This window comes from Aotus nancymaae, unplaced genomic scaffold, assembly GCF_030222135.1.
Source record: "Aotus nancymaae isolate 86718 unplaced genomic scaffold, 86718_ANA_hifiasm-v0.15.2.pri h1tg000029l, whole genome shotgun sequence".
Lineage (NCBI taxonomy): Eukaryota > Metazoa > Chordata > Mammalia > Primates > Aotidae > Aotus > Aotus nancymaae.
In genome coordinates this window covers 37,410,974-37,436,954 of record NW_026988442.1, presented here as the reverse complement: position 1 = coordinate 37,436,954, position 25,981 = coordinate 37,410,974, and the positions used below count along the sequence as shown (strand labels likewise).

At 42.4% G+C, this 25,981-nt stretch overlaps 1 protein-coding gene and 1 pseudogene across 2 annotated transcripts in view; one reads left to right on the top strand and one right to left on the bottom strand.

Annotated features, from left to right (window-relative positions):
* Positions 1-7,360: 7,360 nt before the first annotated feature.
* VAPB (VAMP associated protein B and C) overlaps positions 7,361-25,981 on the bottom strand; it is a 54,365-nt gene continuing 35,744 nt past the window's right edge. Inside the window, exons 3-6 of one of the 2 annotated variants that reach the window (XM_012467520.2) lie at positions 18,071-18,174; positions 13,783-13,863; positions 11,731-11,907; positions 7,361-8,834 (exon numbers count right to left, since the gene is read on the bottom strand). In XM_012467520.2, the coding sequence (XP_012322943.1) occupies positions 8,676-8,834; positions 11,731-11,907; positions 13,783-13,863; positions 18,071-18,174 (521 nt within the window). In that variant the 3' untranslated portion in view covers positions 7,361-8,675. The remainder of the gene's footprint in view (positions 8,835-11,730; positions 11,908-13,782; positions 13,864-18,070; positions 18,175-25,981) is intronic. The other variant, XM_012467521.2, reaches the window with a different exon arrangement.
* Positions 22,026-23,088, top strand: LOC105727560 (heterogeneous nuclear ribonucleoprotein A1-like; annotated as a pseudogene).

The window sequence follows — 25,981 nt, the reverse complement described above, 5'->3', positions numbered from 1 at the left end:
TTTAACGCTTTAATAACCACCACCATTTTTCAGTCCCTCTTACAGAAGCTCTCCTTGGTCTGGGATGCTGACATTTGCCTCACCTGCACACTCTGTGAAGGTCATGGTCAAAAGGACCCCAGGAATGGGAGGACATGGGCACAGCCATACAAGAACAAGTGAGGTGGCTAGTACAGGTCAGGAGTCAGAGATCTAGTAGTTGCCATGAAGGGTTGTTTATTTCCCCCTGCCCAATCCACTTCTATACACTTTGCTGAAAGCACTTTTCCTGTTAGTAAAACAAGGTAGATTCCTATTTCCACATTCATGACTATGTGCCCTTAGCCTCTTCATTTCTGCTGCTCTGCCGTCGGCCCTCTGTGAGATAAGCCTTTATTCCCCTTGACCTTACTTCACTCTGGGTCTTCATGTGTTTTCAAATGACCTTTACACACATCAACAACTGCTCAACCTCATGCAAACAACCAGAAACTAAAACACCATGTGCATTTTACAGGTGAGCAAACATCAAAAAGTTAAGATGGCGCAAGGTGCTGGCAAGAGTAAAGCAGCAGACCCTGCAAGGACTATGAATTGGTACATCCTCTTTGGATGGCAACGTGGAAGCCATCTAACAAAATTTTAAATGCAGGCACCCTTTGACCCAATCATTTCTCCTCTAGGAATTGATTCTAGGATATTCTTCCTCATTTATAGGAGGATTTGTTGTAGCATTGTCTTTAGCAGCAAGACTAGAAACTGCTTCAACACACCTCAAGAGTGGTTAAGTAAATTAAGGGCACATCTATTCAGAGGAAAATTATAGAGCCATAAAGAATGATGTGGACTAACAAGAAATGATCTCCAAGATACAGTTCAAAGTCAAAAAAGGAACATGCCCACCAGAGAAGGAGTGTGTGCTGTTGTAGAAAACACACTGTTGGTCGGGAGGAGTGGCTCATGCCTGTACTCCCAGCAACACTACAGAAGGCTGAGACAGGAGGATGGCTTGGGCCCAGGAGTTTGAGACCAGCCTGGGCAACATACGGAGACCTCATCTCTACAAACATTAAAAAAGATAACCAGGCATGCCTGTGCATGCCTATGGTCCCAGATACTCAGGAGACTGAGGTGGGAGGATTGCTTGAGCCTGGGAGGTGGAGGCTGCAGTGAGCTGAGATCACACCACTGCACTCCAGCCTGGGTGACAGAGTGACACTCTGTCTCAAAAAGAAAATACGAGGCTGTATATACACAAACATATAAGTGCATAGGAGATCTCTGGAAAGAGTCAACACATGGAAAATTCAGAGTATCTCTGGAGGAAGATAGATTTAGGGATGAAAGAAACGACTTTGTACTGTGTACCTTCTGGTCTTGTATAAAGTCTTACCATTTGCCCATCTTACTTTTCCAAAAGAAGTTAAAATTGTTTTCATTAATGTTTTAACAAGGTAACACTGTAAGATGGAGAACTGTCAAGCACTGCTTAAAGACAGAATCCACCCACCTTTCAAAGCTGGAAGCAATTTACAGAGGTGGGTACTTTTGTAATTTAATGATGACATATGCTTCCCCACAACAGGAAAACACTGGCATGCAAGCTGGTCCCTGTGCTTAAGCTCTCTGGGCAAAAGTTTCCTTACCAGTAAAATGAGGACACTGACCTAAGCGATCTCTTAGATCTGTCTTCTGGTGCAAAATATCTATGATTTTAATTTAAACCAATTTCATGTTCCTATGAAGCAGTGAAAATCGAGCAATGGGCTCTCGTCCATACTCCAAAGCCTATCTCAATGCAATTAAGCCAGCCATTCAAAATAATTTTACACTGAAGCATCCTTTAAATATATTCAGAGCACAGAATTTATTGAACGTAACATGGAGACAGCTAGTACAAAAGTGTATGCCTTGGCAGGGCAGGCTTCATCAGCCTGATATGGAACATGGGAGAACATGCTGTCAATGGCTCTTTTGGTCTGGACCCTGCAGAAATACATCTCCTTCCCTCTGGGAAACATCACGTCAGCTGCCAAGCCATGAATTTATTACGTATCAGATAACCAAAATGTGCAATGGTAAAGAGTCCTTTCCTGCATCAACTTATGACTTCTAGGTCAAAACAGAAAATACAATGAAAAACACATAAGGGAAAAATTATGAAAACTAAAGCATTCTAAGACATCTCTTAAGATACTCAATTCCTAAAATGTTAACATACAAGACAATAAACGCACACATCAGAAACTGCAGGAATCTTTTTTCAACATAGGTAGAAAGACGCACAATAGGGGAACAGCATGGATTACTGAAACCATTCATTCACTCAAAGGAGAGAAAAGGTGAAGGGAACACTGAAATAGATCATTTTTGGTTTCTTACAGGAAGTTCCAAATGACAGCAGTTTATATATAGTCTTTTAAAAGGAAACGACAGCAACAGAAAGGAGAACCAAATATATTTTGCATTTTTCTCTCAGTGTGTAAGCCTGCATCACCTTACTTAGGCTATATGCGAACGAAAAATATACAAAGTCACTCCCATTGACTATTTTCTCAGCACCTCATACAGTAGCAAACACAGAAAGGGTACTTACGAAACATTCGGAAGGAGTGAGAGAATGATAAAAAGCAAAAAGCAGTTCTTGTGTGCCTAGTCTCAGTATTACAGACAATAAATTCTGACCTTTGAATTCACATAAAAAATGAAATGGAAAAACAATTTAACATGGATGCTGCACTAGAGGATTAACAGCTGAATTCAGTTTATTTCTTAAAAAGAAAAGATGGGAATGCAGGCAGCCAGTTCAGAGAAACAGTCAGGGCTTTTTTGTATGACATGGAAAAACCAGCAAGTCAACGTGTGAAACGTGCACACTAATTTCTCATCTTCTTAAACTCTAAAAAGTCCCGCAATCTTGTTAGCACTAAGCCTGGATGAAATCGTGTTAAGATATCTGATTAGTCTCCCTTAGTTGGCATTTTCCAAAGGAAAACAAAAAGGAACCTGTTTTATTTCGGTCAGACATGGCTTTGGGTATCAGAGAAATGCAGCTCTGACAGCAGCTGCACCTGCAGAAGCCCAGACACGCTCCTGCGGCTCATCAGAATGCAAGTGGGAGAGCAGGCCAGCAAGCAAGCATCCTCCTGCACCCACATCCATTAGCCAAATGATTACATCTCCATCAACCCGGTGGTGTAATAAAGCAATTGTAATAGGGCATTGTTACAGGATCAATGTTTCCTGGTTTAAAAATAAACATCAGCATTTATCTACCAGCAGAAAGCAATTCTCCCACAGTACTGTTTTATTCAACTGACATCTTTTAATCAAAGCAATCCATACCGTGGCAACATTCCAAGGTATCAGAATTGCAAATGTTTATGGCAAGTTAGATAACAGCTACATTTTTGTTGCTACACTTTTCTTCCTTTTCTACAGATTTGATGCAGACATTTTCTAATAAGTTAATTCCATTAAAAAGATCTCAAGTAATTATATTCATCAAGACCTCTCATCTGCCGCCTCCACCGGTTTCCCTTTTAACTATTATCCATAACTGTTTATGTGAGTTCATGTCTTTTAAATTTTTCAAAATACCTCTGAAATGAAGATAAATTAAAATGAAGCCCCTATTGTTAAGTGCCATAGATATCGCTAAAAACATGGCATGGAGGGAGGCCAGGGCCCCTCGGCACAGGCATGGGTCAGCTCCTGCACCCCAGCTAATGTTGTTGGTGGCTGAGCCTCATGTGCTAAGTATGTGGCTAATGGGATTCAGAGGCTGGGGGAAGAAGTCTGTGAAGGTGGCAGCAGACCCATTCCCACAGCCTCCCAAGCTTGCCTCTCAGCTGATGCTCCTTATCAGGGGCTCCTATTACTTGCTCCCTTGGCTGATTTCCTGGAGAAACGCAGTGCTAATTCAGGGAGAGGCCTGAGACATCAGCAGCTCAGCTGTTTTCAAACCTCAGTAGGCCACTTCTGTAATACCAATTTTAATGAACTGCCCTCATTCACATTTAATTTACAAGTTATGCAAAGCCTCCAAGTAAAGTGTTTCCATCATCTCCTTGCCGAGTCAGATGGTAATACTCCTTCTAAAGCCCCCAAAGTCACTCCTCAGGAGCACTGGGCAGAGATCTTCAGGCAATGAGAAAATGGAAAATGCACTTTTGTTCACTGTCTGGAGTGTGTTGAGTTTCCAAAAGAAAAAGAAACTGAACTACAGTCTTAATTCTACTTACTTTCGTTTGAAAACAACTGAATAAAGTATAGAGGCAGACACATAAAAGATGTACAGATGGGCAGAGTAGCTAAGGCAGGAAGGGTTTATCCACTCACTTCCCTGGAGCAGATTTTCAGAGCTGAAATGGTGTCTTAGCAATGCAGGCCTTACAGACTGATTTAGTTCTAAAAAGTTGCCCAATTTCACCTCCTGGAGCCTTTATTTCTTCATATGCAAAACAGAGCCATCAACCCCCGCACCCCAAGTCACAGTTGTAAGGATTAAGTTCAATGAGTGAATGTATTGGAAATGCTCTACACAGGTAAGGAAACAACAGTAACTTTCTTGAAAAGGTTCCTATCAGAGCACATCTGAGGAAGGCGGGTGGTGCGCAGAAGGCCTTCTCCAAATCCAATCAGGTCACAGAAACTTGAGGGACCCAATCTGCGTAGGGCACGCGTGATCTCAAAGCTGCTCTTGATGTTACAGAAGAGTGTGTTGGCCTTATGGGATTTGTGTGTCATGAACAGAGTCACCCGTCTGTACTCTGGAGGGGCCTTTCTAAATACAATCCCATTCCTGCTCATCTTTGAGAAGACTCCTACTCAACAACAGCAAACGTGGCCCCGAGCTTAGTTCAGAGAGGTCTCCTTAGAGTGGTAACTTCTGATTCACTCCACAGTTTAGCTTAGTTCTCCTTCTTCTGGCCAGACAGCAGGAGCAGGGGCAGGGAACGCCACGATGAGAGGCCCTTGAATGAAATGCCTTCTCCAGCAGGGGGAAGCAGTCGCCTCTACACTGAGAAGGTTTCGGATTAAATGTCATTCAGGTGTTCAAAGTGACACTTAGAAGCCCAAGACCCCTATCTCTGGATATGCATATTTTCAAACTACAACAAGAAATGGACCAGTCCTTTAGAGAAGGAGCTGAAAACAACAAATGGCATTGTATTTTGGCATGGATTCTGGTTTGCAAATACAGAAATTTGTGTATGCAAAAAATATAGGCACGATTTGAAAACTGTCAAGCTACTGACATACGGCACATATACTACACATGCACACATGCATGCACACTCACTTGCACACACACAGCCTGTTTTCAAATTAATTTGAAAGGCTCTTCAGCTCTGAGCTCTCACTACATTCAGTTCTATCTGACTCAACACAGCCTGCAAGCCGGGCACTGATATCTTTTGACAGCAATTCTGTTCCTGGGATTTGTTTGAAAGCGTTTAGGTTTTCACGGATCACTAGAGGTTCTTCATTTTTCCCTCTTCTGTGTTATGGAGGTATAAGCCATCTCTCTAGGCATAAACTGTCCACTGGTAAAAATCAATTTTGATTTTATCAGTATGTATTACTGCCGGTGCCAGCAGTTTAGAAGACTAGAGAGGGAAAACATGCAAACTAGGAGGAGAAAAACATTCAAGCCAGTTCCTCACACCTACAAATAACACAGCCTGCTGTCTTTAAGAGGTATTTTGTATCGTGCCAAGGAAGCTTAAATTATCAATTTAAAAATTCAATCAATAAAAACTTTCAGGATTCTGTCACTGCTTCCGTCTCTTCTGTATTTGTGAGCACTATGGCTGGAATTTCTGAAGCCAGGGCCATCCTCTCTGAGGTGCCATGGAGCCAGTAACTGCAGGAGCAGAGTGGAGGGCAGCCTGGCTGCAGATCCCCCATGCACACTGCCCGGTGGCACCTTACCCAGCCTCACTCTTTCCATGTTTCATCCCGATTATTTTTGACTCTTAACCTCTTGGGGCAGGGAAAGCTTTTGTGACAGGCCCCATATTCACCTTCTCTTTGCCTTCCTTTCTCTTTTTTTCATTATGTAATTCTAGGAAAGACACCCTAAACATGCATGCATCTCCAAGTTCTCCAGAGCTGCGCCTGCTCCACATTCTTTCTTTTCCTGGAACATTTTTGGCTGCCAGGATGACTGAGAAATAACCAACCTTCCCACTACTCACCTGCTTCTCTTCCTGAGGAGTTTCCTTCTGCCATTCAGTCAAAAGCCCCATAAACATGTTGACCAAGTCCTAACCTCTAGGAGAGAGACTTCAGAGGATGATTAGCCGCAACCAAAATACCCACATCCTCTGAGAAGCTGAACAACTTCTCCTAGATGTACACAAAACTCTTAAATCATGTTCAAAGGTCTAAAACAGAGTAGTTGCCCAGATAATTCTTTTCAAGAACTGTCACAGACTCACAGGCCAAATCACATGACCTGGCTGTTTTTGTGAATAAAGTTTTATCAGAACACAAGGCCATATCCTTTAAAAATAAATAGAGCCCTGCTCTAGTGTAATGGGGCTGTACTGTACACCTAGGCACTGTTGGGGGCCATCTAAGCACTCTCCTATCAAGGACATGAGGGCCTGGAAGCTACAGAAACACTTAACTGGCTGCAGCACCTCCAATTAGCAAATGTCAGTCCCCTCTGGAAAATTAGGTGGCAAAAGGCACGTGTCTTACAGCTCAGTCTTTTTACTCCCATGGGGGCCCACGTGGGAAAAATGCTGGAGATGAATTCATATTGGGGTGGCCTCCTGTCTGCATACTCAACGCAATCCATGGGTGACTGGGTAAGAACTAGGTCTACTCACCACTTCTGTGAGTACCTGGGATTTAAAGTGAACTTTTTTCATGAAGACAGGAAGTTACTTACTCAGACCAACTACAGACTTCCACCTCTCCAGTTTTAAGAGCCTTGACCCAACTTGACAGAGCCAGGCTTAGGAGCAATGTGGCTTGATGTATGTGACTTCTAAGGACTGCCTTCCTTCTGATGAACTTGTCCTCTCAAGCCTGTGCACACAATGGGACTGTACCCAGCATGCCTGTCACTAGTCTCAATGGCATGGTTCCCTGACCTAGCAGAGAGGCTTTGTACTGAAGGCCAAAGCAATGGAAGGCCAAGGGTGACCAGGTGCTTAGATATTCAGTAGTTTTATTTTTCATACTGTCAGCTGAAAACAACCAAAAAATCTCACACACACACACACACAGACACACGTATAGTTAAATCATTAAATAAGTATTTCTCAGTGAAAGGGCTCATTTTAAAATCAACCTTCCAATGGCAAAATAATAAAAATGATAAAATAATTCCCCCCACACAGCAAATGTGACAAAATGACAAAAGAACTCTTAATTTTGGGGCTTTATTATAATTTTTCTTCTCAAGATACTACATAGTTAAACAGAACTGGATTGGTCTTTTATGGCATAAAATTAATTCGCAGTCAAACTCTCAACTAGGTACTAGATGGATTCGCTGAAGAGTCTCTCTCCCACTGCTCCCACCCCCAACTGCTGGCGCTCTCGCTTCTAACTCTCTGCAGCCTGATCCATTCGCCCTGACTCCAAGCTAGGGCCCCAAGGGGAGGTCAGGATCAGACTTGGACCTGGGTGCTGGAAGTATAAGTAACGGCTGAGAGGTGGTACAAGAACAATCTAGAAGACTTGAGTACTCTTCACTTAAAAAGGTAACCCAGAGCTGACTGTCACTACTGAGAATTTCCCTCCCAATGACAGTTGTTATTTACTGACCCAGAAAAACACTTCCTGGCAGCTGTTCTCCAACATTCCAATAAACCCCACCTCCACATGACCAGGCTCTCCAGAGACAGAGGAGCCCACAGTCCTCCAGCAGCAATACCAGTTCACCCACCAGAGTTCGGCAGCACGCAGCATTAACTGTACTCTTGTGACAATAAGAAAACATGAGATGAAATACATTAAATAAGTTAAGTATGCATTAAACATCTCTGAATAACAGTACAACTTCACTACATGAACCAATAAAAATTTAGCTTGGTCCCTTTAAGAGAACAAAGCATTGCCATATATTTCCAAAGCACTGGGTCAATCAGTCAACACATGCCTCTCACTCATGATGGGTACGTCTGATGCTGCCACAGTGCAATTCCTTTGGGCTTCTGACTTTGTTCATCAGTCCCAAGGAGCTGATGGCTTGGACAGAACTGAAGACACGGAAAGCAGCCTGGGACAGGAGTGGGCCACGTGGGGACTACCGTGTGCAGCTGACCGCACTCCCCACCACGCTGGGCTCCAGCTCTCCACGGGCCAGCACCAACAGGCGAGGAAGAGTGTCTTGTTTTAAGAGAGGTAATCCAGCATCATGTACCAAGGCCTACCAATGTTTAAGATGACGTTTACACTATGCCATTGTGGCATTACTCATGGTTTCCCTCATCATTAATAAAGATCATTCTTCCCCCCCAATCATTTACTATACATTTTTAACTTTCTAGAAGATCGTTATATTATATTTGTGTGTGTATTTGTGTATGTGTGTGCAGGGAGGGGTAATTTAAAGGCAAGACCTGTGAGATGTCATCATACATTAATTTCTTTTTACACATGGTTATGATAAATTTAAATCCCATGATATGGTGGATCCATCAATCCAATTTACCATCCTGTGCATGCTACCTCTACAAGGCAATCTTCCCAATAATTACACCAACGATAAAGAATAAAACCACCAGAGCCAAGAGCCGGGTGCTAAGGCCTTCTTCCTTCCCAGTTGGGGCTAACACGGAAATGGGGCTGTTGCTCTGCACTGTCTTCCTCATCCGCAGTCCATCTTCTTCCTACAGGAGCAAATGCACATTTCAAAGACAATCCAAGGCACCAGAAAGGGGAGACAACTGTACAGCTTAGCAGGATGGGCTGTTTATGCCCAGTGTTGGAGGACATGATACAGTCCAACCGCATTTTGCAAATGGAGAAACTGCAGGCTATAGAGCGGAAGGGACTAGCCTGAAGCCACTGAGAAAACAGTCCCCTCTTTTCTTTCATACATTCCACTTGATGCTGCTAGTTATAACACAAATCTAAGCAGGGTGCTCCTTGGTTTCCCATGATTTACAGAAAAAAGCTTTTAAATGGGTCAACTAGACCCTTTGCAACCTCAGCCCCATCCACCCTTATGGCCATGTCTTCAGATGCTTTTCTTCAACCCCAACCTCTCTGTCCTTCCTGCCTCTAATGAATAGGCTTCCTTGATCAAATCATCATCAATTTTTTAAATTACAGGCATTTCCCAAGACATAATATACAAATCATAAGAATCTACAAAGTCAGCTGGGCACGATGGCTCATGCCTGTAATCCCAGCACTTTGGGAGGTTAGGTGCACAGATCACCTGAGCTCAAGAGTTCGAGACCAGCCTGGTCAACATAGTGAAACCCCACTTTTACTAAAAATACAAAAATTAGCCTGCCTGGGGCAACACAGTGAAATTCCATACCAAAAAAAAAAAAAAAGAATCTAAAAGTGGGACACCTGGAAGCTTTCAAATGAAGAGCTCTGTACTCTGTACATAGCTGGTACTTGATGAGTTTCAGACAGACTGCTGGATCAAATGATATTTGTAATACTAAAATGTGGCTGGCCTTGGTACACTCATCTCAAACAGTTTCTACTCAATGCATAGATTTATCATTAAAGAAACAACATTCTTTTTCATACATATAAAGATACTTGAACATATTCCCCACCCTCCCCTTGTCCCCAAACTACATGGATATGTAAGAAATGAAAAATGTTTTCTTCCTTCACCTCCACTGCCACAACTGCCTTGCACTTTCCTAAGAATCTGCAAGTTACCACGTAGATCTACAATGCCATTTCCATGCCCTCAAAGCCACGTCCACATCCCTGAAGAGGGACACGCATCAAGGCCATTTCTATTCTGGCCCAGACTTATCATGGCTGCCAGATCTGTTGCTAATCACCTCATCTACTCACCCCTAAACCCCACACACCAGCCATACTTTTCTTTATTTCCTTCCATTCTCTCCCATCCACCCGAATACCTAGCAGGTCCTGAGGCAGATGAGTCCCATGGGGCTGACTATCCTTGCAATTTGTTGCTATCTCTGTGGGACATTTATCACACTGGCTTGTAATCATTTCTGTCTATGTCTCTCCCTGCTATCCCATCACCAGAGAGCTCCCCAAGGGCAGGAACTGTTCGTGTTTGAATCCACAGTGCCAGGCACATATTAGACCCTCAGTAAATTTGTTGGAGAGATGACAGAATAAACCAACACAAAATAAAAAGCGGCGTTTGGCAGGATAAAGAATCTTCTAATGTCGAGATTGGTCTGATAACATTTTGAGGATATTCTGCTCTTGGGGCATGGCCAGTATCACTGCACAATGATAAACAACTGGTGGTGTTCGACTGGCTTAAAAAAAAATGGGCACAGCAAATTACAGCATTTATTTTATTGGGTTTATATAGAAGCTATTTCTACCTATTTATCACTTTAAACAGCACAGAACTCTGTTCTGAAGAGAAATACACTCAAGGAGAAGCTTTAGGTATAGCTTAGATTTTTAGCCAAAAAGTAGTGTCAGCTTCACAATTTACTCCACACAAAAGAAGTTACTGATTGAGCCAAATCAAGATCACTGCAAAGGAAGATGGTACTGCATGCATTTCCGAAATGTTGTCAGTTCTCCTAAATCTATCTCATTGTCAGAATAAAAGAGAAGGAAAAGTCAAGTTAAATGAATTTATTGTATGTACCTGGCTGTAGGGTAGTTTAAGAATGAAAGCCTATTACATGCTTGAGTGACATGATCAAGATTAAGGAAAAGGCCTAAAAATGTAAGCCGTAACAAAAGTTTCTATAATCTGATGTTCAGAAATGTTCTCTTCAATACCATGTTTAACACAAACTCATAATTTTAAAGCTAGAAGGGGCCTTAGAGGTGTTTAGTAAACAAAGGCCTAACAGATGCTGTGACCAGCACAGATTCCGAGCTGTTTCAAATTGGTTGAGAGCAACTTCCACACCACTACAGGCCTCTAAAAGCCAAAAGAAGCACCTCTTGCCTCCCTTCACCACTCAGTACAATTCAGCGTTCCACTGCCAATGCCAACTGCCTTGTCAACAAGCTAGAGGCTCAGGTTTTCCTTCTATAATCCCCACCTCCTATCCACTGTGAAGCATCCCACCTCCAATCTCATCATGACACCAATCAACAGTTTGATGAGCCATGACTGTCCAGACCTATTTAGAGTCTTCTAAAATCAGAACCATACCTGCATTAAAACAGAGTATAGGTCAGTATTTACCCTCTGAAAAAAAGAGATTCTCACTCAAGTGAATGGGGATGGCATGGGGTTTAAAAATGCATATTCAAAATAAAAACTGCTATTTTGGTCTCAACATTTATTTTCAATTTACATTAATGGAGAGTGTGAGATTTCTGTTTTTTTTTTTAAAGGGGACAAGGGCTTACAACAGTTGAGAACTTCTGATCAAGGAACAGTGGCTCTTAATTTAGGCAGATCCAAGGACCCTTTTAAGAATCTGATGAAAGCTATGGAAATTTCTTCCCGGGGGAAAAAAAATAGGCAAATGCCAAAAGCAAAAAGAAATCTATATATTCACTGGTTCATCAACTTCCTCATCCAAGATCCTAGTGAAAACGCCCTTGTTCTCTGTAGATCACCAGAAAATAAACTATTACCTTGAACTGCTTGTTCTCCTCCCGTAGCCTCTGAACTTCACCTTGCAGCCTCTTACATTCTTCCATAACCTTCTTAACTTCGGCGTCATCCAAAGAAGAACTCAGAGACTTAGACGCTGTTGGTGTTTCTGTCTTTGATGCAGTTGTGGATATAATTTTATTTATTTCTACATCATGCTGTTCAAAAATAAATGAAAGCCTAAGTGTCACCAACCATGTAATAAAGGACTTTTTTAGGCAAAGTAGTTCTCAGCAAACACCAAATGTGGTAGCATTTCATCCACACTGTAAAATGTCACATTTACTTTTCAAATGGATCACTTTATCTAGTATCTTAATAATCTAAAGCAACTGGGCTCTAGAAATTATGGATAAGGGCAAATAATGAAGTTCGGCTGAGACTAATACTTCAAAGAAAGAGAAAAGGGGCTGTGTATATTGCACTATCAAATTCCTGCCATGCAAAAATTAGCATACTGTAATTGTGCAAGCTCAGGAATTATTAGCCACAAATTACTGTCACCATAAAGATGTGAACATCCCTAAGATTGCCTTGGTGGGGATAGGAGGCTTGGGAGAGCGTTACGCCGAGGGCGATTTATTTTACCAACTTAGCATTTAGAGGCTGGGATGAAGGTGAAACAAGCTCAGTGTCTGCAGTGTTTCAATCTTGAGAAGCTACATACTCCCCTCATGTCCCCTGCCAAGACTGAGCTATGAGCCCCCTCTTGAAATTTACTGGGATGAGAGCCAGTCAGTAGAGGGAGGGCATGGGAGCATGCAATTTGTCAGGGAAAGAGTAACTGAGGATCACTGACCTGGGTAGCAAACTGAAAACCAGGAATCTAGCTCTACTCATCATTTTCCAGATGAGAAGAGTGGGCCCTGTAAGGCAAGGCCCCAGGCTACCAAGTCAACCTATCACAGAGCTGAGGCCAGAATACAGGTTTCACAACTTCCAAACTGACCTTCCTGTGACAGGATGTACACTGGGAAGAGGGAAAAATGACCACTTAAAGAAAACAGGGTAATGATAGTGGTAAATGACTAAGCAGAAAGAAAATACCAGGTAGTCTGACACAAATCAACAACATCCCTGCAGATCAACATGGATACTGTTAACACAATGTTTTGGGACACTGCTATTCCCAACCCCAGCTATTAACCTCTAGGGTAGTTTCATATGCTGCATGTTTTCAGTTTTGTTTTTATCACAATTAAAATGTTTCTGACTATGCTGAAGGGAAGCCCAAATGAGCATTTCAGTTACAGTCTCCTTTCTTCAACTGGTCACAAGTGAGGACCGTGAAAGAGACCATGAGCAGACAGTCTAGAGGACGGGGCTCCTGCCTTCTCCGAGGTAGGCAACACAGGAGTGGGATCATTCTCAACGGGGGTTGATATTGCCCTCCAGGACACATGTGGTAACATCTGGAGACATTTTTAGTTGTCACAACTTGGGAGTACTACCCGTATCCAGAGGGCAGAAGCCAGGGATGCTGCTATTATTAAGAGACCTTGCAGTACACATGGCAACCTTCACCACCAAGAATTATCCACCCCAAACGTCAACAGTGCTGAGATTGATCCTCACCTAAAAGCAATCTTTGACTGAAGACGTAGATAGGGTAAAAGGGGAAGGGAGGCTGACAGGGCACTCTGCAGAACAAGAGAACCTGAGAGCTTCCCACCCGTCCATCAAGCATCATAATAAAGGGCAAATTATTCCCTGTTTGACTTCACCCACTGTTTAACAGCAACCTATACCTTTGCCAGGCCACAGAAGCTCTTTGGGATTTATGACATCGCAATGGCCGTTGGGCTGCATTTTTCAAGGGGAAACACTGTGTCAATCAGTTGTCTTTCTGCGAGTTTTTCAAAGGCTGATTTCCTAAAGGCCCACTTGTTTGTTGACTTCAGCTTACTTTTTTCTTCAGACATCAGAGAAAGGAAAATAATTTGCCAACTTAAATCTTGGTTTTTGCAGGAGATGGTATGCAAATAAGTATCAGCTTGCAACATTCAATTATTGTTAACTATAAACATACTTACTGGTTTATCATTCTCTGGTGGCAATTCAAACACACATCTAAGTTTTGAATCCATAAGGTCTTCCGGTTTTGCCTCCTTCCACTAAAACAATTTAAATTTAATAATCAAGATATTATAAAGCTGCTAGAAGAATTTTCTTCCTATGACAATCTCAGAAAAATACTCTTAATGAGAAAACCCCAATGTATATCAAATAAAGAACTAAAGTCTGCTGAGATTTCAATATTTGTAACATGACAAGAGTAAATACACTTGCCTTCTTGAATATTTATTACACTTCACAAACCCTGAAGACTTGCTGCCTGACTCTTCAAAGTCAACCAATGCTCCCCATGCTGCTACTCTGTGGGAGAGGCCCACCACTGAACCAAAAGGAATCCTCTAAATAATGTCTGGCTGACCAGAGGTAACCTTGGTTCTCCTTATGAAAATAAAACTTATTTTAGACTGGGCATGGTGGCTTATGCCTCTAATCCCAGCACTCTGAGAGGCTGAGGTGGGAGGACTGAGGACTGATTGAGCCCAGCAGTTTGAGACCAGTCTGGGCAACGTAGGGAGATGCTGTCTCTACTAAAAAATTAAAACATTAGCTGAGCATGGTGGCACCTGCCTGTGGTCCCAGCTACTCAGGAGGCTGAGGTGGGAGGATCGCTTGGGCCCAGAAGGTAGAGGCTGCAGTGAGCCATGATCACACCACTGTACTCCAGCCCAGAAAACATTGAGAGACTCTGTCTCAAAAATAATAAATTAAATTTAAATGCATATCCTTCTTAGAAAGTGTAAGCACATACTATCTGGGAGTGGTTTTAGAACCACTCTGCCAACCTCCAACGGAACGCAATCATTACCAAATCCCTCCTCCGACACTGTGGAAGTATCTGGGCTGTATCTACCCCAAGGCCCATCTCCATCCCTCCAGGCTGTAGTGAGAGCATCTTCCTAGCTAAATCCCACGTTCTAAGAGGATGTGCTCCTGATTACTTCTCCTCTTGGCAGTAGAGAATCGGAATTTCAGGGTATTCTAGGAATATAGACCAGCATAGCAGCAAGGTTATAACATAGAAAAAGAAGGCAACTCCCATCCTCCGTGCTTCCAACCCTTCCCAAAACTATGCAAGAGGCAGCTAGTGCAACACAAGTACCAAGAACCAAAAGTGGGGAATGATCTATACATCTGACAACAGGGAACTGGCACAAAAATTATGGCAGATCCGTTAAATGCAATAGCATGCCGTCACTCAAACGATGCAGAAGAGCATTCAGTTAGATGGAGGAAATGTCCAAAATATTAAGTGAAGAAACTGAAAAGAATACTGAAGTCTGCTCCTCTGCACACACACATCTGTACGTGTGTGCCTATGCACATGTGTCAAAAGAACATCAGGCAAAGATCATCACTGAATGCTAAAGTCACCAGGTGAAAGACTTCTGGCAAACAGGATATTCATGTGGTCTCAGAGTATCAGATGATTCAAGAGTATCACAGATTACCTATTAACCACAGGGGCAAATGTGCTTTGTGCTATGACAGTGGAGAGAGCTGGCAGTCACCATCTTAACAAAGTGATTAAACAGCATCACCAACAGCAGGAGAACCTGCTATGAAATACCAACTATGAAGTATTAACTATGGAATATTCTTGCCGAAACACATTTAACTTTAATTTAATCATAAGGAAATAATCAAACAAATCCAGAATACAGAACATTCTGTAAGTCAACTGGCCTGGACTCCAAAAAAAAAAAAAAGTTCAAAGTTTGGGCAGAGTGCAGTGGCTCACAACTATAATCCCAGCACTTTGGGAGGCAGAGGCAGGAGGATCACTTGAGCCCAGGAGTTCAAAACCAGCCTGGGCAACACAGTGAGATCCCAACTCTACAAAAAAATTAAAAATTAGCGGGCATGGTGGCATGCTTGTAGTTCTAGTTACTCAAACAGCTGAGGTGAAAGGATCACTTGAGGCCCGGAGGTCAAACCATGATGGTGCCACTGCATTTCAGCCTCGGTGACAGAGCAAGACCTTGTCTTAAAAAAAAAAAAAAAAGTTCAAAATTTGAAAAACAAAAAGGTTTGGGTCCTCTACTAAAGGCCATTTTTAGAACAACTGGAAAATAATGACTATGAATTTATTACATAATAATACGGAATTAAAGTTAATTTTTTCAGTTATGATTAATAGTACCATGGCTATATAAGAGCCTATCCTTGCTCTGAAGTATTTAGGGGTGAAGTGTCATAAAATCTGCATTTTAAGCAAATAAGAAAGTTTTTGACAGAAAGGAAACAAACATGTTAACAAATGGCAAATCTAGGTAAAAGTTATATGAGTGGTCACTATGCTATTTTTTCAACTTTCTGTATATCACAATAAAAAGAAAAATATTTTAAAATAAAGAAAAAGCAGGCCGGGGCAGTGGCTCATGCCTGTAATCCTAGCACTTTGGGAGGCTGAGGTGGGCAGATTGCTTCAGTCCAGGAGTTTGAGACCAGCCTGGGCAACATGGAGAAAACCTGTCTCTACAAAAAAACACAGAAAATTAACCAGGCATGGTGGTGTGCTCCTGCGGTTCCAGCTACTTGGGAGAATGAGGTGGGAGGATCACTTGAGCCCAGGAGGTGGAGGCTACAGTGGGCCGAGATTACTCCACTGCATTTCAGCCTGGGTGACACAGAAAGACCCTGTCTAAAATAAAATAAAGGCAGAAAAAGCACAAAGTTCTCATTAACGATGGTTAGGCCTAGTAGAAAAGAACTATGGGTCACTTTAAATTTTTTTCATTTGTATATTTCCAAAATTTCCCACAATGTACATTTTATATATTAAAAAAATTTAAACTGTTATAAAAATCATCATACAAGGAACTAAAATGACCCTTTACTGGATATGTGATGCCTGGCCTACTACACACTCTGATAAGCAAGTGTAAGACACTGGACTGACTAGGCACTTAGACAAGGCACACTTCATGCTCATCACCCTGTAAGCTGCATTTCTCAACAGAGTTAATAAAACCTGCTCCCAGCCACAACGTTAGTAAAAGGAAGAAGTCAGCTCCAAAACACCCAAGCCCATGCTCTTTTCACTAGGTCATGCAGCAAAAGCCAAACAGAACACACCCTTGGATCTTCTGTATTTTCTATCTGCCATATGCTTCCTTGCTCACACAAATTAACAGAAAGTAATACATCATCTTGCAGAAAATCAAAGAGAATGTTTTCATAAGAATTGTTCTTATGAAAAGAAGACAACCTATTATCATTGACCTCTCTCTATAACTCAAAAATATCTGGCCTACAAGTGAAACATCAGTGGAGGTGCTTTTTCAGAACTAAAATAAAAGGCTATGTGGCGACATAGGGCATGGGGTGGGCGTGGCCTGAGCTGCTCTTGGTATGAAACTCAGACAGAGGAGAATTACAGTATGGTGTGAGGAACAGCCAACTCAGGTGGGCAGACCTGCCTTGGATGACTCGGGGCTCTCTTCTGGGCTGGCCAAAGCTGGAAAGCAAAGCAAGTGGTATGAGGCAACCCTATCCTGCTTTCCTGAACTGTAAGGACAAGTGCATCTGTCCCTGCTGGGGCTGTGGGTTTTAACATTTGGAGATTTCTATTCAACTCCCAGCCCCAGAATGCCTATGGATTTATTAAAATGTATAAAAAGCTCACTTTGAGGGGAATGTCCATTATATTCTCTTTTTTTCCCAGAACCATCACTAATATTTATTTCATTTACAAAAATAAAGTCATCTTAATTTTACCAAAATTAAAGTTAAACATATATTTAAGCAGTGGGGGGAACAAATAATAATACTTACTAGAACAAAGGCCCCCCCCCCCAACACACACACACAGTCTAAACAGGTGAGGACATTCAGCATTTTGACACTCTCACATGGCTCTGAGTTTGTGGGGGATGAGAAGACAAGGTAAGAAACAGGCAGGACAATGAAAATTATCCTTTTCTGTCAGGGCAGAAAGGGTTAGAGGTAAAAGACAATCCCTAACCATTCAAGACACCATCCACCAATGCAAGGAGCTGATGAAGCATACTGAGCTCAGAGAGGTCAGAAGAGAACAGCCTTCTAGAAAGTCACATAAAATGTTAAAATTATTCCTCAAAGTTTTAGAAAAACCAGAAAGGCAGACAAGGTACAAACCTCCTTAAAAAAACTATTCCCTTTTAAACAATTTTGACATATTTTGAAATGCATGCACCCACAATTCCATATCTATTTGGTTTTTTAAATTATTATTACTGAAAAAAATAAGAAGCATTCAGTACTTACTACTGCTTCCATATCTGAAGTGTCAGTTGGAGCAAACATAGACTGAACCATAAACTTGTGTTTACTTTTCTCATTGGGATCATAATCGAAAGGCTGTAACATCACTGAGAAAGAAAATATTTCATTAGGAGGGTCAGAGCTTGGTTGTCAGTGCCATTTGTTATGCTAATACTTGTACTTTGGTGTAAAGCAATTTACCAGCATTCTCTTATCTCTTAGGATGGACGCCCCTGGTGAAGTGAGCAAGGATGACTAACATCTCCATTTTGCAGGTCACCAACCTAAGAACCATTGAGGACCTGGTCTTCTGATTCTTAGTCCAGGGACCTTTCACTACTGCAAGCCTACCATAAATGTCTGCTATAGGCCTTACAGAATCGGGAACCTGGGTAGAAACAGTTTTGCCTGTTTTGCTCAAGAAAACATATCCAAATGATCTTTTTGGGAATTAAACAGAATAATCTAAGATGTTTAAGAACATTTAAGGAAATGTTTTAGCTTCTCTCCAACTCATTTCTCATATAGCTATCCTTGAAATACAATTTTGCCAATAGAATGCTAGAAAACTTTTACAACCAGGACACTCACAGAGCAGGGAAAACAGCATCAGCTTACACTCCTGCTCTTTCCCTAAAAACCTAGAGAAATCTCACATGGAGGATCCTGTGGATGAGTCACACCCAATGCATGGAGGGAGGCGCCCTCCTATCCTGACTGGCTCCCTTCAGCCTACTTCATAGAGTAGAGCTGGGCCTACTATCAAATGATGGCTGCTTTAAAATATGTTACTTTGCTACAAGGCTTTGGCTAACCCACACATCTAGTTAAGTTCCCTGAAACAACCTCATATGCAGGGAAAGCCTACTGTGGCCTTGACCACAACAGTGGGCACGGACTGAGTGTTTCCATGTGTCAGAAACTAGGCTCTGTCCTTTAGATCTACCATGATCTCATTTAATTCTTAAAAAGTAGGCACTATTGTTGGGGGAGAGGGGTTATTCTGGTGTTTATTTTTCAGATGAAAAGAATGAGCACAGAGAGATGAAATTGCCCAAGGTCACGTCTTGGTGGAGTGCAGACTCAAACCCAGGCAGTTGGTATGGAGAGCCTACACTCACAGCCACCACAAAAGACTGGTGCCTTGTCCTCTGACAGTACAAGTCTTACCCTTCTCACCACAGGGCTTCCACCACCTTTCTGCTGGGCCCTCATCAGCATTCTCTTCCCTTGAAACTCCCACTTAGGGCTTCCCAGGTGCTTCGTCTAGAGCCACACAATCAACCACAGCCAGCAGCAGATAGAGAGCAGGGTAGCCCTGGTCTACAAATGATGAATCTGGGATTCCATAAAGTGAAGTGGCTCCTTCAAAGTCACAATGTTAGGAAGCAACAACAGTGGGACAAAGAGCCAACACGTGATGACTCCAAGTGCAGTCTAGCATCCCTTTCACCACATTAGTCACTCCAACATGAGCTGGATTTATATCTGGCACCCAGGCCCCATGACAAAGCTAATGGAACCATTCACGACAGAGGATAGAAATACCAACTTCACTCATCCATCTTAGGGATGCAGAGGGACTTTCTCCATCATGGAACAGATAAAGTCCATTGAAACCTAACCAAGCATTGGATTTAAATGCCCTGGTGTCCCTAGTCACCCAGACAGCTTCACTGCCCACAAGGCTTCCTGTGCCCTGAGCTACAGGAAGCCTTGCTGGGAGACTTCTTCAGGACAAAATTCAGTAACTGTCAGAGAGTAAACCTTTTATCAACATAACTCTTTCTCTGGCATCACTGAGCTGGCAAGAGCTGAACTTTCCTATAGACAGACCTGGAACATTTACCTACCTGGGCATGACACTTAACCTCAGGGACAAATGACCAGACTAGCAGGTCAATGCTTCTCTGAAAGTGAAATTCCCAATGTGTTTTTTTTTTTTTCCGCCCCCAAGATTTTAATAAGGAAGATACGCATTATAAATTAAAGAGCCAATGTCTTCACACACTCTGTGAACTTTCCTGGACAGGGACTGTCAATCTTCTCTGGAGCTGGGACACACTGGTAGATTAATGTTCACTTTCTGTAATTAAAGTGAATTCAGTTTTAAGAATTTCAGGTCTTGTCTGGCTGTGACAAAATCATGTTTTGGTATTTTTCAGTTTAGGAAAGAAGAGAACTTTCACCTGAACTACTTTTAGATTTCTGGCAGGACACAGGTCTAGTACTAAACACTGCCTCACCCTTGAGCCTCTGTTCTCCCAGCTGTGAACAGCTGTTGCACCACCCTGAAGTCCACCACTCTGGAGAGCCGTAAGGAGGAACAAGGTTTATTTGTAAAGAGCCCTGTCATGCTCATATGACAACAATCCAAGGAAAATGCTAATCTTTAGAGAAGCTATTTAGATGAAAGATGAAAATAATACAATGGGTCCCGAGAAGAGAACACACCCCCAAAAATAGCCCCATGAAGCTCTCCCTGCCCCTTCCCATTTGTCACCTTCCTAGAGGCAGTGGGAGTAAAAACGTGCAGCCAAGAGCGCAGTGTCCAGAGCTCTGCCTGGGTTTTAAGGAGGCCCTTCCTTTCCATTTCTCCACCACCCCTCAGCTTCTTCATCCCCAATACTTTCATGATGCCCCAAGAAGGAAAGAAAGGAAAAGAACCTTTACTCGTGCCTACTGTGTAATAGGTGCCATCGAAGGCAAATTCTCCTTAGTTCTCCCACTTAATACAACAATTCATCAAAGTAGTACATGTCTCCTTTTTCTAGATAAAAAGACAAGGACTGCCAGGTATGGTGGCTCACACCTGTAATCCCAGCACTTTGGGAGGTCAGGGCAGGAGGATCATTTGAGTTCAAGACCAACCTGGGCAACAAAGCAAGACCCCATCTCCTACCCCCAAAAAATTAGCTGGGCATGGTAGCCTGTAGTCACAGCTACTTGGAAGGCTGAGACTGAGGTGGAAGGATTGCTTGGGCCTGGGAGATGGAGGCTGCAGAGAGCTATGATAGCACCACTGTACTCCAGCCTGGATGAGAGAGCAAGATCCACTTTCTTTTTAAAAAAAAAAAAAAAGATAAGACAAGGACTTAGAAAGGCGTTACGTGGGCTCACCTGGGTCCCACGGCCAGCATATTAAACAAGAATGCCAGGGCTCCAACCTGGCTTTGACTCTAGAGAAAAATAATTTACAGTAATTATTGCCAATGATAAAATACAGGCTTTCAGGCAAATATTATATTTGTGAAAAACTTTTATCTGCCAACAAGAGCTTCATGGTTTTGCAAATACAAACTTTTCCAATGAGACCACCAGGAAGAGAAATGAATGTGATTTTTTTTTTTTTTTTTTGCTATTATATGATGCAATATGTCAACATTTGGAAGCTCTGCAACATGGTTTCCAAACAACCCATGCATGGTATCACAAAATCCATTCAAAGTACAAGGGAGACTGATGTGTTTTAGTGAAACAATGTTCAAAAAGTCACAGACATGGCTTCAGATTCCACATCATACTAATAACCTTGAAGAGAGTAACACTTGTCAAGTTTTGGTGTAGTATCAAAGAATGTTGAGATTTATCTGAAAGAGCAATTAAACATACTCTTCCCTTTTCCAACTACGTATCTGTGGTGAAAGCAGTTTTTCTTCATACGCATTCACCAAAAGAACATATCCTAACAGACTGAATGCAAAAGCAGACATGAGAATCCAGCCTGTCTTCTATAGAAAGAGACATTAAAGAAATCTGTGGTAGGGTGCAGTGGTTCATGCCTGTAATCCCAGTACTCTAGGAGGCTGAGGTGGGTGGATCACCTGAGGTCAAGAGTTCAAGACCAGCCTCTTCAACATGGTGAAACCCTTTCTCTACTAAAAATACAAAAATTACACTTTCTGCCCGTGGACGCCATCCAAGAAGCATCGTTAAAGTCTCTCTTCTCCCTGAGATCATGTCTAAGTCAGAGTCTCCTAAAGAGCCGGAACAGCTGAGGAAGCTCTTCATTGGAGGGTTGAGCTTTGAAACAACCAATGAGAGCCTGAGGAGCCATTCTGAGCAATGGGGAACGCTCACAGACTGTGTGGTAATGAGAGATCCAAACACCAAGCGCTCCAGGGGCTTTGGGTTCATCACGTATGCAACTGTGGAGGAGGTGGATGCAGCCATGAATGCAAGGCCACACAAAGTGGATGGAAGAGTTGTGGAACCAAAGAGAGCTGTCTCAAGATTCTCAAAGACCAGGTGCCCACTTAACTGTGAAAAAAATATTCACTGGTTGTATTCAAGAAGACACTGAAGAACATCACCTAAGAGACTATTTTGAACAGTATGGAAAAATTGAAGTGATTGAAATCATGACTGACAGAGGCAGTGGCAAGAAAAGGAGCTTTGCCTTTGTAACCTTTGACAACCATGACTCCGTGGCTAAGACTGTCATTCAGAAATACCATACTGTGAATGGCCACAGCTGTGAAGTTAGGAAAGCCCTGTAAAGCAAGAGATGGCTAGTGCTTCATCCAGCCAAAGAGGTCCAAGTGGTTCTGGAAACTTTGGTGGTGGTCATGGAGGTGGTTTCGGTGGGAATGACAACTTTGGTCATGGAGGAAACTTCAGTGGTCGTGGTGGCTTTGGTGGCAGCCGTGGTGGTGGTGGATATGGTGGCAGTCGGGATGGCTACAATGGATTTGGTAATGATGGAGGCAATTTTGGAGGTGGTGGAAGCTACAATGATTTTGGCAGTTACAACAATCAGTCTTCAAATTTTGGACCCATGAAGGGAGGAAACTTTGGAGGCAGATGCTCTGGCCCCTATGGTGGTGGTGGCCAATACTTTGCCAAACCACGAAACCAAGGTGGTTATGGCAGTTCCAGTAGCAGCAGTAGCTATGGCAGTGGCAGAAGATTTTAATTAGGAAACAAAGCTTAGCAGGAGAGGAGAGCCAGAGAAGTGACAGGGAAGCTACAGGTTACAACAGATTTGTGAACTCAGCCAAACATAGTGGTGGCAGGGCCTAGCTGCTACAAAGAAGACATGATTTAGACAAATACTCATGTATATGGGCAAAAAACTCGAGGACTGTATTTGTGACTAACTGTATAACAGGTTATTTTAGTTTCTGTTCTGTGGAAAGGTAAAGCATTCCAACAAAGGGTTTTAATGTAGATTTTTTTCTTTTTTTTCTTTTTGCACTCATGCTGTTGATTGCTAAATGTAATAGTCTGATCGTGACGCTGAATAAATGTCTTTTTTTTTAACGTGCTGTGCAAAGTTAGTCTACTCTGAAGCCATCTTGGTAAATTTCCCCAAAAGTGTGAAGTTAGAATTCCTTCAGGGTGATGCTAGGTTCTATTTGGAATTTATATACAACCTGCTTGGGTGAAGAAGCCATTGTCTTCAGAAACCTTGGTGTAGTTGAACTAATAGTTACTGTTGTGACCTGAAGTTCACAATTAAAAGGGATTACCCAAGCAAAATCATAGAATTATTGGTTATAAAGATGATTGTTGGCACATCCTATGCAATATATCTAAATTGAATAATGGTACCAGATAAAATTATAGACGGGAATGAAGCTTGTGTATCACCCATTATCATGTGTAATTAATAAACGATTTAATTCTCTTGAAAAAAAAATACAAATATTACCTAGGCATGGCAGTGCATGCCTGTAATCCCAGCTACTTAGGAGGCTGACGCAGGAGAATTGCTTAAACCTGGGAGGCAGAGGCTGCAGTGAGCCAAGACTGTGCCACTGCACTCCCGTGTGGGCAACAGAGCAAGACTCTGCCTCAAAACAAAAAGAAAAAAGAAAAATGAAATTTGCAGGCTAGGCATGGTGGCTCATGCCTGCAATTCCAGCACTCTGGGAGGCCAAGGTGGGCAGATCACCTGAGGTCAGGAGTTCAATACCAGCTTGGCCAACAGGCAAAACCCTGTCTCTACTGAAAATATAAAAATTAGCTGGGCATGGTGGCAGGCACTTGTAATCCCAGCTACTCAGGAGGTTGAGGCAGGAGAATTACTTGAACCTAGGAAGACAAAGTCTTACTCTGTCGCTCAGGCTGGACTGCAGTGGCACGATCTTGCCACTACAGTCCAGCCTAAGCGAGAAATAAGTCAATGTAGTTAAGTAATAACACACTGGTGGCTCTGTCAAGTACTCCTCTTGGGATAACCTGCAGTTTAAAAAGAGAAAGGACATTTACACAAACCAGGTCTTGAGTTTTCGGGACACACCTGGCCCTCAGGTGAAAACAGAAGCACACTCGCATGCACACACAACCCTTACAGAAGGGCTGAACGTTTCCTGTGCTCTTCTAATCAAATGCCTTTGTAACTGCTTGCTCTGCCTCCACAGAAGGACACTGTCTGAGATACACTGCCTCCTTACATGTAGACCTTACAGATGTCACCAGCAAAATATAGGCCTAGAACAGCCTACCTACCAAGTCATCACAGTGTAGACATGGAAGGACCATTTCACGGGCAGGGGAGAAGACAGCAATTGACACGCAACCACACAAGCCAGTGGGTGTAAGCAATCACTTTAAGGAAGCCCCGGCGACAGTCTGAGGTTGCAGGTCCTACAGCCCTTCTGAAAATGCAGAGGACTAAGGAGATCTATACACAGATGCCTAAACGCACTGGTGAGTGGAAACTTTTCAATTGGGAGTAAAAACTGTGCCCTACTGGCATGTCAATTTTCAGGAAGTTCTGGGTATAAGGTAGGTACTTATGGGAGGTTTTTGATCTGATAAAAGTTTACACTTTGAAAAAAAAGTTTAACAAGCACCATGCCATATGATTCATTTTTTTAAATCTCAGAATCTCATCTTTGAAAAGAAATCTCTCCACATTTTACATGCCTACAATCTCAGCTCAGGCCCCACAGACTCACTTCTAGATTTCTACTAGCCTAGAACAGCAAATGGGGGTGTTTGCCACCACCAGCTCTCCTTGGCTTGTGGGCTCCCACATCAGTGAGCCACAGTGAGGATCTGGGCCACCCTGACTGTGAAACTTCATAAACTCCTGGATTATTTTGGTATCCACACCCTGCTTAATATGGCCCCTAACTCACATCAAAAAGTTTGTGTTTCTCAGCTACTAACATCTCATGTCAAATTCAATTCGCTCTATCCTGTTAGTGGGAACTTTATGAGAACATGACAGAATAAATGTTGATAATCTTTTGTTCTTTCAGCTCCATACATGCAAATTGTGACAGAAATTATGTACTTTTTTCCATGACAGGCTATAAAAGAGCTTCCCATTAACTTAATTTATTTCACTTGAATACCAGAGACACTGATGATAAAGCCCTCTTAAATGAACCATCTATCCTACTTTTAAAATGTATCTGCTGATACTACATTAAAAAGAAGCCTGTTACCAGGAGACAGCCTGGAAGCCAGGTCACTACTTATTCACATTAATGCTTTGTTACACAATGCCTGTTGTATCACAGATTGCCAACTGGGATCCTGTTGAGAAAGGGCCTTTGGGGTCATAAAACATTGGATCAATAAGATCAGAGTTTCCTCAACAGAGAAGAAACACAGAAAATACGCTACTTAAAACATACACACATCCTACTTGGAGAAATGACTTAATTAAATGCAGCATAAATGCTGCTGCTGAGAACCCAAGCAAATCACAGATCATTTTCATCCGCATCATAATGGTAACAGAGCAAATAAAGTCTAACAAGCACTATGGCACATGCTTCACTTTTTTTTTAAATCTCAGAATCTTATCTTCGAAATCTCTCTCTCTACATTTTACTTGCCCAAAATCTCAGCTCAGGCCCCACGAATCCTTCTAGATTTCTCCCAACTAAGAGATTTTTCCATGTTTCTTCTAGTTTCTTTCCCATCAAATTACCCTGCCTAGCCCCTACAAACTCC